General features: G+C 43.4%; 1 protein-coding gene across 9 annotated transcripts in view; it reads right to left on the bottom strand.

Moving 5' to 3' along the window:
• The window catches only part of LOC122787415, a 678,631-nt gene that overhangs the window by 367,044 nt on the left and 295,671 nt on the right, over positions 1-15,916 (bottom strand). For all 9 annotated transcript variants that reach the window (XM_044054125.1, XM_044054129.1, XM_044054127.1 and 6 more), the window contains exon 7: positions 13,745-13,978. In XM_044054125.1, the coding sequence (XP_043910060.1) occupies positions 13,745-13,978 (234 nt within the window). The remainder of the gene's footprint in view (positions 1-13,744; positions 13,979-15,916) is intronic.

The raw sequence follows: 15,916 nt of genomic DNA, 5'->3' as shown, positions 1-15,916 counted from the left end.
GGACTGACCCCTGCCCTCACCAGAAGACTGGGCAGGTGAACTCCCTGTTCTAGGCCTAAAAGAACCTTGAGCTCTGCCCCTACCACGTCTAGATCTACCCCTAGACTGAGAATCATAAGAAGGACATGTCCACCCCTTAGTAGGCCAATTTCTACTAAACTTCGGAGGCTGAACCTGCAAAAAATCTTTAACAGTCTGCATAGACTTAGCCTTGTCCTCCATTTTCTTTAAAACTGCTTCCACAGGCGAACCAAATAACACATCAGATTGTAAAGGAGCATATAAAATCCTTGTCTTTACATGCTCAGCTAAATTCTGATCCCTCAGCCAGGCGTGCCTGCGAAGAACAGAACCAGTGGCTGCCACCCTCGAAGAGGCCTGTACAGCATCAAAACCACATTGCAAGGAATGCTTACCCACCTGTTCAGAAACATGAACTAAATCCTGCAACTCTTTACACTCAATACCAGAGCATCTACCTTAGACTTCAATTGTGTAAGGAGATAATTTTGGTATTTCAACATGTGAAACTGGCAATTCAAAGCCCTCATGGCTAAAGTGGAAGAAGTATACACCTTCTTTCCCCATCTATCCAAAGCCCTAGCCTCTTTATCAGAAGGAACAGGATTTTTAACAACAGAAGCCTTAACACCTTTAGGGCCCTGAGAAACAGTTTCTGGGTCTGCCCTAGGACTCTTAAAAGATACTTATGAGCTTCAGGCACCCTATAATGCCTATCCGGTTTAACTGGGGCAGGAGGCAAAGAATCAGGGTTCAGGAAGCCTCTGCAAAACATCTTCTACCACATCCAGAACAGGAGGTATAGCCAAAGGCCTATGCTGGGGTAGAACAAAAATTCCCTAAGCCTTTTCCTGGAATCAGAGAAATCTTGACCTTCCCATTTAAAATGCTCCCTCATGGAATGAAGAGTCTCTGAAAAAGAAAAATCCTCAGGAGGAGAAGCCGAAGGAGTAGAATCATCTACATCAGAATCAGAATAAGGAGGATACTCCTGCAAGTCTTCAGCCGAAGACTCAGAAGCCTCCGAACACTGCTCAAAACTCTCAAGCTCAGGTTCCACCCTAGGCCTCTTATCAGGGGGGGGCATAGAACCTCTAATCATAGTAATCAAATCTTCTGCCATTTTAAGCATATGTTTCTTAGGCAGAGACCCTGAAGAACTAGGGGAGACCCCACTGAAGTTAACCCTGGCCTGCCTCTAGAAGAAGCCTTGGAAACAGAAGGAGAGGCCTAACCACCTTAGGAAGGGAGGGAGAACAGCTACCTGAGAAGCCCCTTCAGCCTGGCCTACCTCCTGAGAGGACACATCTTGTAACAGTAAAGTCTCTCCCTGAGAATCCAAAGAACTTCTGGTAGAACCACCGGCTCCGAGCCCTCTAAAGAACCGGCGTCCGGGACAGACGGTTCTTCCAACCTAGGCTTTGCTGCTTTGTCCTTGCGCTTTTTAGACGCGGGCGCCGGAGCATCCGGCGGCATGTTGTAATTACAACGCTTCCCAAAACTAACCTGGCACAATCTAATCTTCTCTTAATAGTGCGTTTGTTAAATCTAGCACAAGAGCGACAGCCAACAACGCGTGCTCAGGCCCTAAGCAAGGTATACACAAGGTATGGTAATCCCTATGAGGTATCTGTTTCCCACAAAATACAGTTATTCACTTTTTCTGACATCCGGTTAAATACTGAGGCAAGAAAAAAAAATATTCCCAACGGGTACTTAGCCAACTTTGATTCGGTCTGAAACTCCGACTTCAGAAAATTTCAGAACGCCAACCTGCACTCGCAATACTGCTTCTGCATCGGACCATGCGGCAAAAAAGACTGAGGATATGACGTCGGTCATGCGCATTTGTACCCTGACGTCCTGATGTCAGACAAATGCGCCTTGACCGACGTCAGCCTTATACTTTGGTATTCGGGCCGACTGGGACAGCGGACTACCCAAGTGTTAGGACTGCAGCAATGTGGGATGAAGAACATCCGAGTTGGGTTGCACAGCTAGACTTGTAAAGACCATAGTGTTCATTAGCCTAGTATAAATCAATGAACCTTTGAAAATAAGGCACTCAGAAATTCAAGGATATAATTGGTATGGTAATCAAGAAAAGCTGCTTTTATTTGCAGGTGATATTATTCTGTACCTGATACTGAAAAGGACATCTCAGTGTTGTGGAACATTCTGAGACAAACAGCAAATAAAACTGAAATTTGGAATAAAGACCAGTATAGCACAACAAATAAACTAGTTAAAAATCCAACCAGTCCAACTGGCAGAGTTAATCACAAAACATTTGAATTTATTATACTAAAAAACAATAAAACTTAAAAACACATTGCACAGATAAGCACTTTTATGTCCTTTTAGAATGGGCGCTTCATCAGCTCTACAAACAAGAGTACAACCAGTTGTATTCAAAATTACCACCTCAAGTCACGTGATTTGAGTATCGATTTTAAAGGGACCATTCCATTCAGTCCCTTTCCACTGTCTGCTTGTAGTTTCAATCCATTTCACTTCTAGACACCCAGTCTTATTCCTCACATCACCCTTCCTACTATTACATGCCAGTAGCTCCAAAACAAAAAAAACTAAGAGTGTCTGTCATCACTGTCAACGATACGTTTACATAAAGCATTCAGAACGTCTTTCTTTTTAATGTCATTCAAGTGCTCATGAATATGATCCTTTAAATATATCTAATCGTCTTGCCTAAATAGTATGACTTACATTTAATACAAAAAGATAAATATACCAAATTATAACTTTTGCAGTCAGTACAAAACTAAAAATATATTTTTTCTCAGTGGTGGGATGTACATAGAAATTACTGGTATAAATACATTTACACGTTACATTTCAAAGACAGATTCTCTTCCTTTCAGATTTACTAATGGTTCTTTTAAATGGTTTACAGCACAAAACTTTTTTCAATGTCTTATTGTTTTTAAAGCAAAAATTGGAAGAATCACCCAGAAGTTCCCTATATCTATCATCTGATATAAGCACATGCCAATTTTTGTTAATAACATCATAAACAGCTTGAACATTAGTTTAGTAGGCGACGCTCATTCTAAGGTTAGGACATCTATTATTATTGGCCACAATACCTAACTCAATAGCATTCTCACAACGTGCAGAAAAGAAAGGTTTAGCAGAACCATCTCTCTCTTTGAAAGAACCTCACTACATGCATAATCAATCTGCTTTGCATGGTATCCCCTATTTCTGAAATAATTGTTAAGATCAGCAAAAGAGTCTCTTAAAACTACATCATTGGCACTCAAGCAAGCATATGTATAAAACTGTTCTTTTAAAACATTATTATGCATGTGTCTTGGATGCATGCTTGTGCAATGTAAAACTTTATTTTTACTGCACTTCTTATGTATCTTAGTACTAATCCCACTAGATGTCAACATAACATACAACATCCTGAACTGTTGGGTTTGGATCTGACCCTTGGATCTGACTTGGCTGCTTCTTCCAGCTCGTGGAACACAAATTCTAGAGCTCCTCCCTTACCCATAATGCCCTAGTGGTCTAATACCTAAGATCTTGTTTGCTGCCCCTTAAACCTGTAAGCATTAGGAAATGATAAATCAACAGAATCTAGAACTCAAAGTAATAGTAGTGCCTCCAGTATCTTATGATCCTTCCAAAAGTCAAACAAGGACGGGATTGGAGGGAGACAAGCTGAGGAAGAATGAAAATGGATAACACAGATGGAACAGTATGGCAAGTAACATAACTTTTTTTATCTGATGTTATTATTTTCATTCATTCCTCAACTGTTGGGAAAGAGTCTCCAACTACCTAAATCCCATGAAGACTCTTAACTCGGATGAGAAAAGTCATAGATTAAAATGAGGTCAACCAGAAGTTTGGATTCTGGGTTCGAGTGGTTTCCCTACCAGGGATTGATAACAGAGTATAGGCATACAGAAGGGGCAAGGAGAGTGTAAAATGAAAGGTTAACTTGGGTTGAGTTTATTGTTGAGTCTACAACAGAAGCAGATGTTAAAAACAGATAGTAGTGCATACAAATTAGTATAAAAATCAATCAGAAGAGGTCAGAAAAGAATGAGAATGGAAAGGCAGCATGCAAAGAAACGATGGAAAGATATTTATAGTGCTTCCCAGTAAGCAGCAAAATATAGAATGTTTAGGATTTTTGCATGGAAGTATTTCCATAGGTATTTTTATACCCCAACTAGACTTCAGAAAAAATGTCCACAGGCAGACAACAATTGCTGGATGTGTGGTAGGAAAGACAGGGGTACCTGTGAACATGTTTTTTTTGGGACTGTAACAAGATGATAGATTTTAGAAATTCCCCACAGGGTACCTTGTTAGAAATGCTGGGGGAGCAAATTATTTTAACTAAGGAAGTTATTCTTTCGAGCTAGGTTACAGAACTGAATTGCCTAGATTCAGTAAGGCCCTGCTAAGTTTAATGCTGTTGGCTGCCAAAAAAAATACTATGAAATGGAAATCAAAATCAAAACCAACTATTACAGAATTGTTGAATTTTGTAAAGGGGATAAAAGAACTGAACAGGATCTTTAAAAAAGGGAAGAAGTAAACTACATGGAAATAAAAGGAATGTGTGGGAACAATTCATAAAGAATAATTTTCAGGAGGAGTGCTATTTCAGGGAATTCAGGAGTTGAGCAATTTATGTAATGTTAAATTGAACAATTAAGACAAAAATCATATTTGTATAATGTGTACAAAAGAAAAAATTGCAGTGGTTTGTTTTCTCTTTTACAAACTGAATGCATAATCATTTCACTATGGAAGGTGTCATGTTAATAAAGATGTAAAAAAACAAGGCTCTGGAAATATCACTTGTTTTTCACATACAATCCTCTTTCTTGAAACAGCTGGTATACCATCTATACTGTACAACACTCAAAGGGGATGAATGAATAGGAGTCTCTCACACTTTTCCCCAATCTAAAACAATACAGCAGCCTTAAAGATTTTGCCCACTGAATATTCTGTTGACTTAAACCTCATGAACTACATCAGATGCAGATGCCACTGCAAATAAGCATTATCTACATCTTTACGATTAAGAAAAGAAATGAATGGCTTTCTTGATTACAGAGAAACTTCTCAAATTTCTTCCAGGCCCATACATGTGTCAGAAACATTTAAGTCTCATTTAAGGTTCCTGGAACAATACAACAGCTTCCTCTTTTTCTTCTGATGCTGAAGGACAGCTTCAACCCTTAAGTTTAGGTATCTCTCTTTCAAAGGAAGCAGTGACGTTACACAGTTGTACAGGGCAAGGATGGATGTTTCTGGTAACATTTCTTTGAAGTGGTCAGATGCAGTATGCTGGATACAATTTTTAACAGCATGGACAATAGCTGTCCTACTGTAGAAAGATTTAGGCCACATTTACCCCAATAATTCACTATAAAAATATTTTTTTTCTGTTGCATTCTTTGTAGTGGTATGATCTGCCTGATAGCTTCCATTTCCTCTGGACCTGGTTTGCCCCCCAAAAATAAAAAAAATAAACAAATGCCAGATGCAATCCACACTCCATTACATGACAGACTGGTTAGTGTTTTCATCCATACACATACTTCACCAGACAATTATGTGACCAAATTGAGAGAACTACCTGGTAGTGCAGCTCTTTCCACAATATTTAAATCCTTCACTCCCTCCAAAGATTAACAGTAAAACTTCTAGACAACAAAACAAACAGCCTTTAAAATCCTTTCATACCTTCAGTGTCTATAAACCGTATTTTTATCAAGGTTCCTCTAACTATGTTCCTGTAATGTTCAAATTGTTTTATCTACATAAAAAGACTGGCATGTTATGCACTTTGCTACATAAAATGCCTTGAAGCAAACCTTTCCTAATAGGTACTTCAATCATACATCACATCTGATTTGAATGAAAACCTGAAAAAGAGTTATGTACTTACCAAAATTTGGCATCTGTGTTATCCTACTCATCACTCTGGGGTCTAGGATCTGACATCGAATCCAAGCTGGCAACTTTACAGGCAGCTACTAAGCTCAAGCCCAGCCCACTCCCATGATCCCTTGCTGCACTCTAACCCCTCCAATCGAGTTTGCCCTATGGTAGAAAACAGCTAAGGAAGACCTTGACCACAAGACAGAGCATCTCCACATCCTCTAGATCCCACAGGACAGGGGGAAGGAGGGAGGGATAGTGATGAGTACTGACATAGGATAAAGTAGATGCCAAGTTATGGTAAGTACATAACTCTTTATCTGATGTTATCCATGTCACTGTTCCTCACTCTTGGGTCAGAGTCCCCAGCTACCTTGAATTCTGGGCAGCCTCATGGAGGGACATGCTGAAGAACAGTGGAGCCAAAGTAAGCCTTGTTCCTGGAGATAATGTCAAGCTTGTAGTGATTGACAAAAGTGTGAGGAGAAGACCAGGTGGCTGCCGCACAAATTTCATCGATGGAATGATGGGCAAGACAGGCAGCTGACATAGCCATTCACCTACTGGAATGAGCTCTTCCGATTGGACATAGTAGGGATAAGCCTTTGAATGAATAGGCGAAGGAAACGCACATTGAAATCCAAGGAGAAATAGTTATTTTGGAAACTGCCTGACCCTTCCTGTTAAGGAAGAATGCCACAAACAGCTAGTCAGACCTGTGGAAATCCTTTGTTCTATCATAACTGTCTATACATATCTAGCGTATGCAAGAGATATTCCCTTTATTAGCAAAGTTTGGGAAGAAAACTGGCAATTGAATTGACTGGTTCAGATTTGCTTCTGTGGCAACCTTAGGCATGAGCAAAGGATTAGTTCACAGAGCTATTCTGTCTTTATTAAAATCCATGAAAGGCAGTTTGATAGAAAGAGCCCAAAATTCTGAAACTCTTAACTGAAGTTATGACTACTACAAAAGCCATCTTCCACGACAAGAATTTGATATCACATGTGGCAGCAGGCTCAATTGGACTCTGTGTGAGAGATTGCAGCAGAAAGGAAAGGTCCCAATGGGGGGAAAGGATCCTTGACAGGAAGTCAGAGCAGGAAACCCCCCTTTCAAAAATGCCTTACACAACTGAGAGGAAAAGGTAGGTTCCTCACAAACATGTAAGATGGAGATAGATTCTAACTGGACTTTGATAGTACAGAAGCTAGCGCCAGCTTGAAATAGCGAAGACAAGAAGAGCAAGATATCTGAAATGGGAGCCGAAATGGGACCCAGATTGCCTAGCCCAAATAGAGAATCTTTTCAATTTATTGGAGTAAACCTTTCTAGTAGAAGCCTTCTGAAAGGCCAGAATAATGTTCTTGACTGGAGAAGCCAGCTTGGACTGTTTCAAGATTACCAGAAATGGACAAATCAGATGAAGCGTCTGGAGGCTGGGAATCAGAAGCTGAGAGGGATGGGAAATCAGATCTGGAATGGGATCTAGTACCCAAAGGGGGTACACATCAAATGAGACCATAGAAGGGGGAACCACACCTGCCGAGGCCAAAAGAGGGTGATGAGGATCAAGGTGGCCTTGAGGCGACGAGCTTTCTGAAGAACTCTGGGAATGAAAGGTAAAGGAGGACAGGCATAAAGGAGACCTGGAGGCCAATCGTGAACCAGAGCACCCCTGGGGGATTTCCCATCTGGGGGAATCAGGGTGAAATACCAGCTGTATTTGTGATTGAGAGGGGAAGCAAAAAGATCGCAGCTTGGTTGACCCCAGCGAAGGAAGATCTCTTCTGCCACTGAAAGATTCAAGGACCACTCGTGAGGACTCAGGATTGCCCTGCTGAGTCTGTCCGCTATTACATTGGACTCTCCGGGAATATGTTCTGCAGTGAGAAACCTCCCTGAGGACATCGCCTATTTTCACACCCTCATGGCCTTGCGACAAAGCAGATAAGAATGTGTGCTCCCCTGCTTGTTGATTTACCATACAAAAGCCATGTTGTCTGTGTGAAATGCAATGGCACCTGGAGGGTGGCAGTCCTGAAAGGCTTGCAATGTGAGGAGGACCACCCTCATCTCCAGAACACAGATATGCAGTTTGGTCTCTGCAGCGGGCCACATGCCTTGGAATCTCTTTCCCTGAAAATGCCCCCCACCCCCGCCCTAGCAGGGAAGTGTCCAAGGTCACTATGGCGCTGGGGGGAGGAAAAGAAAATGGTCTGCCTACGAGAAATTTGGGAGACTGGCTCCACCAAAGGAGACAATGCCTGCACACTGGAGTGAGATGGGTCAGGGTTCTCATCGGATGATACAGGAAAGACCACTGAACTGCTAGAGTCCACTGCAGAACTCTCTGCAGCCTGGCTAACAGCACCAGATAGATCGCTGCCACCATGGACCCTATGGCTCTGAGAATAAGGTGGGCCTGAGGATGAGTCTGATCTGCAAGGCAATGGACATGGGTTTGATGAGATGTATGCGATGGACAGGTAGTGCTGAAATCTCTGACACAGTGTCCAATGGGATCTCGATGAATTCCAAATTTTGGGATGGAATCAAGTTTGATTTGGGGAGATTCACTGTAATCCCTAACTGGTCAAATAGTTGGGAGTAGGTAGTGAGATGCAATGGCCAGACGATGCTTTGGAGCTGTGAAGAGCCAATCATCGAGGTATGGAAACATCTGGAATCCCTGTAGTCTCAGCTGAGCTGTGACAACTGCCATGCACTTGGTGAACACCTGGGGGCTGTGGTGAGACCAAAAGAAGGGTCCTGAACTGGTACTGATTGGCCCCTACTCGAAAGCGGAGAGGTCTCCTGGAGCACCTGTCTATTTTTATATGGCAGTATGCGTCCTGGAGAGCTACAGAGAACATCCAATCATCCTTGTGCAGCACAGACATGATGGACTAGACAGTGACCATCCGGAACTTGGACTTCTTGACAGAGAGGCTGAGGTTGCTGAAGTCCAAAATTGGATGCAAGTCCCCCATCTTCTTTGGCACCAAAAAGAAGTGAGAGTAAGTTCTGGATTCTCACTGCCCTGGGGGGGGGGGCACTTGGATGTCTCTCTTTTGAAGTAGCTTGAGCACTTCTTCCTGAGCTAGTTCCCTCTGATGAGGTGGTGCATCGGGGAGGTATGTCCTGACTGGAGGAGGCGACTTAGAAAAGGGAAAAGAGTAATCCCTGGAAATCATGTTTAGCACCTAATGATTTTCTGTAAGACTTGCCCAGGCCAAAGGGTGTGGAGACAAATGACCCCCGACTGCCTTCAAGGCAGGACAGTCAAGCAGTGCTTCAGGAGCATTGCTGGGGCTTCTCACAGAAGGGTTCCTGGGGCCCACATTTTGCAGACCCCCTCTGCCCCTAGGGTGACATCTGCCATTGAACCCTCTCCCCCGACCTCTAGAGGAGGGCTCATTCTGAGTGTCTTGAAAGGCAGACTGCGACTTGTGAAACCACATTTTCCTGGCCCCTCACTATGTCCTGGAAAAGGAGTATTGAGGGGTGGAAAATCTAATTCCCACAGCTGACAAGGTCTTGCCTTCCTGCTCATGGCAGGTAAGAGTCTCTTTGACCAATGGGCCAATCAAGGTACAACCATCAAAGGGGGGGGGGGTTGGTGAAAGACACCTTAAAGGATTCCACAAAGGCGCAGCCAGGCATGACACTGAATAGCGATGCCTGTGCCGGCCACTTGAGAGGCATTTTCCATAGCATTGGCAATCAACCTCGTCAATTAATTAGCTAGGGAAAAAAGTGTGAATAGTTTGGAGGACACCTTACTTAGCTTCCAGGCAGGCAGTACCTCAGAAAGGGGCATGGTAAGCTCCTAGAACAAGTCCCTTTGTAGCCGGTTGAATATCCCAGTTATTGAGTGCTCACACACCAAATGTAGCTGATGCAAAAACCTGCTTTCCATGCCTGTCAATCACCCAGGATTCATGGTTGGGGGGATGGACAGACGTGCTCTGTTCTGCCAGCTCTTAGTGGTGGCAGCTACCACGATTGCATTGACTGGCATTCCTTTGGATGAAAGCTGCTTGTCAGAAGGGGTACTGAGGAATTTGTCCACGCATTTAGGAACAGGCTCCACAGAATCCGGCTCCTTCCACTCCCTGCTGGTGATAAGGTCTACAAGTTCGTCTGCAGGGGGAGAAACTCAGGAGGTAGATGATCCCATCCCAAAAGCCTTCAGAAAGATGGACTGCTCAGAGGACAGGGGAAGGGAAGACCAACCATCCTTAAGCTTAAGGATTTCCAAGATGTCCCCGAAGGAGACATCCTCGGGTGGAGATCTGGGGAACCCGTCCCCTTCATCGAGGTCCATATCTTTGGTGAGAGATTCAGCAGGGAAGTCCAGGTACCTCCTCTTACACAATCTTTTCTGATGAACCTCCTCCAGGGGTGGCTCAGGGGTGGACTTGGAAGACAGGGGGACCCTAAGTGGGGCAACACCTGCCTGAAGGCTAGATTGACAGGGCTGACCTGGGACAGGATGAGTGGGGTTGAAGGGCTGGGATGGTCCCAGGAAGGCCAAAGAGGAAGCTCTCTGGAAGGAAAAGGCCCTGTCTACGACTCAGAAAGCCGAAGGACTGGATGATGCCCCGTCCGCACTCCTGGCAGGAAAGCCTGCCTGGGGAAAAGAACCAGAGCTGGCCATCACCTCCTGGCCTCTGGATAGTACTGACCCCGAGCTGTCAAGGGCCAAAGCGCCAAGGGGAAGGGAGTGGTCTGAAAAAACAGGTTTGGCCCAAGGACTCCGGGGTGACCACTTGGGCCCAGGACTCTGCCTGTCCAGGGGGAGGTCGAGCAGAAGTAGTCAGGGACTCAGACGGGGTAGGGACGGAAAGGCCCCTGGGGACCTTGGTCTCCCCCCACTGTGAGGGGGACTGATAGTCCAAATCCAACCTGGACGGACGAAGAGAAGCCAACAAAGGGGAAGATGATGGCCCCCTGGCCAGATGGGCAGGGGATGTGAGAAGTCCCAACTCAATCTGATGCTTGACAAAGGACCGCATCATCCTATCCCTATAGGAAGGGAGCAAACTCCTGGAGGATCTAGAGGAGGCGGAGGACCTGGCCAGGTATGTATGTCAAGATCCCACGGACCTCCCCTCTAAGGAATGTCTCCTATGCTTGGAGGCAAAAGGGGACTGCCCCAAGCCGGAACTGCAGGGAGAATCCTCTATAACAACAGTGGGATCCGAAAATGATCCTGGATCCGACCACCTAGGATCCGACAACAAGCAAGGATCTGAATGCTTGGCTCCCACATAACTCGGATCCAAGGAAGCCGGATCTGTGGCTGGTCTGGATCCGAAGGCATCGATCCAGAGAACTTGGATCCAGGAGTGGACTCCTGCGACCTAGAATCTGAGGGCTTCAGAGTGGAAGCTCTGGATCCGTGGGCAGAGTCGCTGGACTTAGGACTCTTGGCCACTGGATACGATTGGGTCGAGACTGTAATTGGATCTGAGGCACTGGGATCTGACAGTCTCGCGTTTTTTGAGGAGGAAGACCTGGGGAGCCACGGGCCTTCCATTTATGCTCAAAGCATCCAGACTTGGCAGGAGCCTGAGCTAAGGGACCCCCTTGAGCCAACTCTTTTAACAGGAGCTTATTTCGGTGCTTGACCAAAGCCCTGGGTTTGAAAGTGCCACAAATGTCTCATTCAACCTCCAGGAGGTTGGCGCTCAAATAATAAAGGCACTCCCCGTGCGAATCGGAGACAGACATCTTCCGACCACACAAGGAGCACCTTTTAAAGCCAAGTGGCTTATCAGACATAGTGCAGCCAAAGGGACACTCAAAACACAAAACCGTTAAAACAAGCACGGGTCAAAATAGGAAAAAGGCCAACCGATAAACGTACACCAAGCACTAACCAACTACAAGACTCTTTACTATAAAAACACCACCAAACAGCAGAAATAACATCCACTATAAAAAAGGGCGCCAAAAACACACATGTACACACACAAATGTACATATAGACAGATACACACACACACACACACACACACACACACACACACACACACACACACACACACTAACAAACGGGAGGGGAGGGACTAAAATTATTGGTACTAAGAGCTACACTAACAAGAAAACACTAAATTACAAGAAAGACTACTGACAAAAGGTTTGAAATAAAGCTGCTTATCCCCACTGGAGACTTAAACCAAAGAATCTGCATCTGAGGCTTAGCGCAGCAAATGAGATCTAAGGGGTTAGAGGGCAGCAATGGATCATGGGAGTGTGAGGAGCTCGAGCCTAGATGCTGTCTATAAAGTTGCCATCTCGGATCCAATATCAGATCCTAGACCCAAGAGTGAGGAATAGTGACATGGATAACATCAGATCAAATATTTCCGAGGGTGGACACATTTGAAGCATTAATGACTGGTTATTCAGTCTCACATAGAAGGATCCCAGACTGGCCGTAGAAGTGTCTAATAAAGCGCACGAATACATGAAAGTAATTATACTGTTGCATAAAAGAATTTGGGATTTGTCAGGCATTTTCTTCTTTAAATCAGTTATATAAAGGTTATCTTGACTGAAGTAGCAGATTTTTTATGGTTTTTAATATAGTCTGACCCTAGACACAGTGACTACCCACAAAGTGTAGCTGCTTCTGTTTAAGAACATACATTTGATCATCCAGCTGCAGTCTTGCAGACATGATGTTTTACATGATATTTCTCAAATGTAAATTATACTTATTTAGTGGCTTGGGAGACCAACAGAGCAGCAGGAAGGAATGGCCATGCCCATCTCAACTGGGAGGGTGTTCAATGATATTATCTCAGGAGAGGCATGGTTATAGACATTGTCCTTGGACATGCTCACTGAGCGTGGGGGAGTTGGTAGGGCATGTAAAGTACCCCCTCAGGAGGGATGCAAAGAAGGCCAAGCTCACAGGATGCCCTTAGGATCCATAACTGGCCCGAACAATACCAAAGTAAGTCCAGGGAGAGTAGGAGATAAGATGCTAGACCACAAGTGGGGCACCGCAGGCCAGGCCAGTTAAATGTTTACCCAAGGGGACAAAAAAATGTAAATTATGCTTCTGTATGATACTGCCATACATAAAACAAAAGTACAAGATCAATACCCTAGACTTGAAAAAGATAAAAAGAGATTGGGTCAGAAACATTCTGAATGCTCTACTGTATAAAAGGATCAATATCCTTTAGGTCCTGGACATTCAGGTGGCCCTTCTGCGCAGCACTCTAGGCTGTCTTTTCACTTGGTATACCACTGCAGCAAATGATACTGCCATACATGAAACACAAACAGAATCAACATCTAAACTGAGAAAAGACTGAAAAGATTGTGTCAGAAGCAGTGAAATGCTCTAAATTTCCCAAATGATCAATGTCCTTGGGTCCTTCTGCACTGGTCTCTAGGGTGTCTTTTCTTTGGGGCACCATCATAGTATGTGACTGACAAAAAAAATCTAAAGAAAACAAGGAATAAGGTGCAAGCACATTTTCTGAAAAAACAGAAGAAAGGGACTTCATTTTGAAGAGTGGCATAGAAACAATGGACTAATTCTATAACGGAGTGTACTGGAGGGATGGTGAAGTGGTGAAGTTAGAAATAAATAAAAATTAAGTAGGAAGGTCAGACTTAAACACTCTGCTACTTGCAAGAAAAACAAGACCAGAGAAATGCTGATTCATTATATAGCATTTGTGAAATAAATGATGCAAAGACAACTGTGAGTGACTAAGAACACAGTAAATGTCAAACAAAAGCAAATAGTGTTACCATGTTATTAATTACAGCAGGGTGGACTTTTGCTCCACTGTCTCTTTTCTGAGTGGCTTCTTCAAAGGGCTTCTCATGACCATGGGTCTCACCTTCCTCTTCTGGGTTTGGGACAGTCTTAGTACTTATTCTTCTGATTCTTTCATTTCCACTTTGCTGTTGAGCATCAATGTTCCTAGCATCCTCTTCATGAAATCTCTTCTTTGAGTTTTCAGTTAACAAAAAACTTTTATCCTAAAAAATAAATTCTCTATGTTAACATTACTTTAAAATTTCTAACAATGGCTTGAGAAATTTTATCATCTTAGTTTAATCATGGAAAAAAAAGATCTGACATGATGTACATCAATTCTGTATACTTAATGCATTCTGCCATTCATCTTAATTTCCTGCACATACAGTTAGTTACATATTGAAGACAGTTTTATTGGAATATTCACCATATGAATGCAGTCTCCTGAAAGGCTCCTGCATCTAGTACATAAATGGTATTATTCACCTCGTCTGTTCTATTTTTCTTTTCTTATTATTATATTAATATATCTGATACACATTTCCATTTACTCACATCAGTCATAGCTTCGTGTAGGTTCTTAAAGAGGCAGTGATTACAATTATTCTTTACTTATTTCAGTTGACCAGAAACCGTTTACATAAAACATAAAAAAAATTTAACAATGTATCATTAAATTGCCTTTCCTCTAAGAAAAGGAGGAGATTCCCAACTGCAATAGAAGCTTTTCTCAAAGCCCTAATATTGTATTGAGTACTTGATTTATACTCAGTCAAAACAACCTACTACTATCACCATACCCTAACATAACCCCATCACTCTCCAAAACTGAAATCCTAATATCCATCTTAAAAATAAATGCATCTAAATCCTTTTGTATCATTGCCCTATGCACCCCCCCCCCAAAGAAGCAGTTCAATCACAACAATACTAAAAGACATACTCTCCTGGACAGACAGCCATATACACTGTAAGACTACCATGCTACACGATGTAAATATTCACTGGTCTAGTTCCACCCACACAAGCTCTCAACCATTCAACCGATTCAATCACTTAAGGAGGTATAACGCTCACTGAGGCTCAACATCCAGTATACACTGGATTCTTACCAACATCCCAATCAGCATAACCAAATCTGCCACATCGTCTGCATACAGCAACTTTGTTGATCTGTCCCTTCCGACCAGTTTGCTAATGTAGTCCATCACCAGTATGAACAGCAGTGGGCTCAGAGGTGAACCCTGAAGCACACTCACTGCCACTAGGAACCCCTTTGTTGAGACTGAACACTGTTTGTACTTAAGTCATTTGACCGTTGTACAGAGCCTGCACTAATTCTAACAAAGTTTCTGGGATTTTAAACTACTGCACGACTGCACAAATCAGTTTTCTTGGGATCTTGTCATATGCTTTCTTCAAGTCTAGGAATGCTCAGTTGGACTCTTTCCTCATCTCTATCTTCTTCTCAACTATCTGTCTCACTGCAAACACAGGGTTGGTTGTGCCACATCCTGATCTGAATCTGAACTGCTCATCTCCCATCTTACTTTCAACTATTCTGTATTTTTGTTTTACAATTCTTGCCGGAATTTGAATGCAGTGTGACAGGAGTTTGATAGCTCTGTACTGCCCACAGTTATAAATGTCCCCTTTACATTTGAACATTGGCAATAGTACTAATTCTGCAGTCATTTGGGATACATCTGTCTCTACATATTGTTTTGAGTACCCTCAGAAGGCAATTCTCCTCCATCACACCCATCATCTTTATCTTATCTGCTGTGACCTCATCTGAGCCTGCTGTTTTCCCTGATTTCATTTTCCTTAGTGCTGTTATTTCTTCTATGGCGGGCACCTCCTCTTCATAAATTGCAGGATGTGTTTTGAGCAGTACAGGTTCTCTGGGGTTTTCTTCATTCAGTAGCACCTGGAAATACTCCTTTCATCTGCCTCTGAAGTCCTGTGGAATGGTGAGCAGGTGGTTGCTGGCATGCCTTATGAGGGGTGTCTATCTTCTTTATCTTTCTCTTTGCCTTGCAACCCAATATAGCTTCTTTGTGCCATCTACTGAGTCACATAACAGAAGCTGGTAGAGTCACATAACAGAAGCTGGTAGAGTGCCTCTGATGCCTTGCTCTTTGCAACTGCAACCCCTC

Source organism: Protopterus annectens, chromosome 13.part0 (genome assembly GCF_019279795.1).
Source record: "Protopterus annectens isolate FY-2018-M chromosome 13.part0, PAN1.0, whole genome shotgun sequence".
NCBI lineage: Eukaryota > Metazoa > Chordata > Ceratodontiformes > Protopteridae > Protopterus > Protopterus annectens.
The sequence above is the reverse complement of the archived record's forward strand: the minus strand, read 5'-3'. Positions and strand labels throughout refer to the sequence as shown.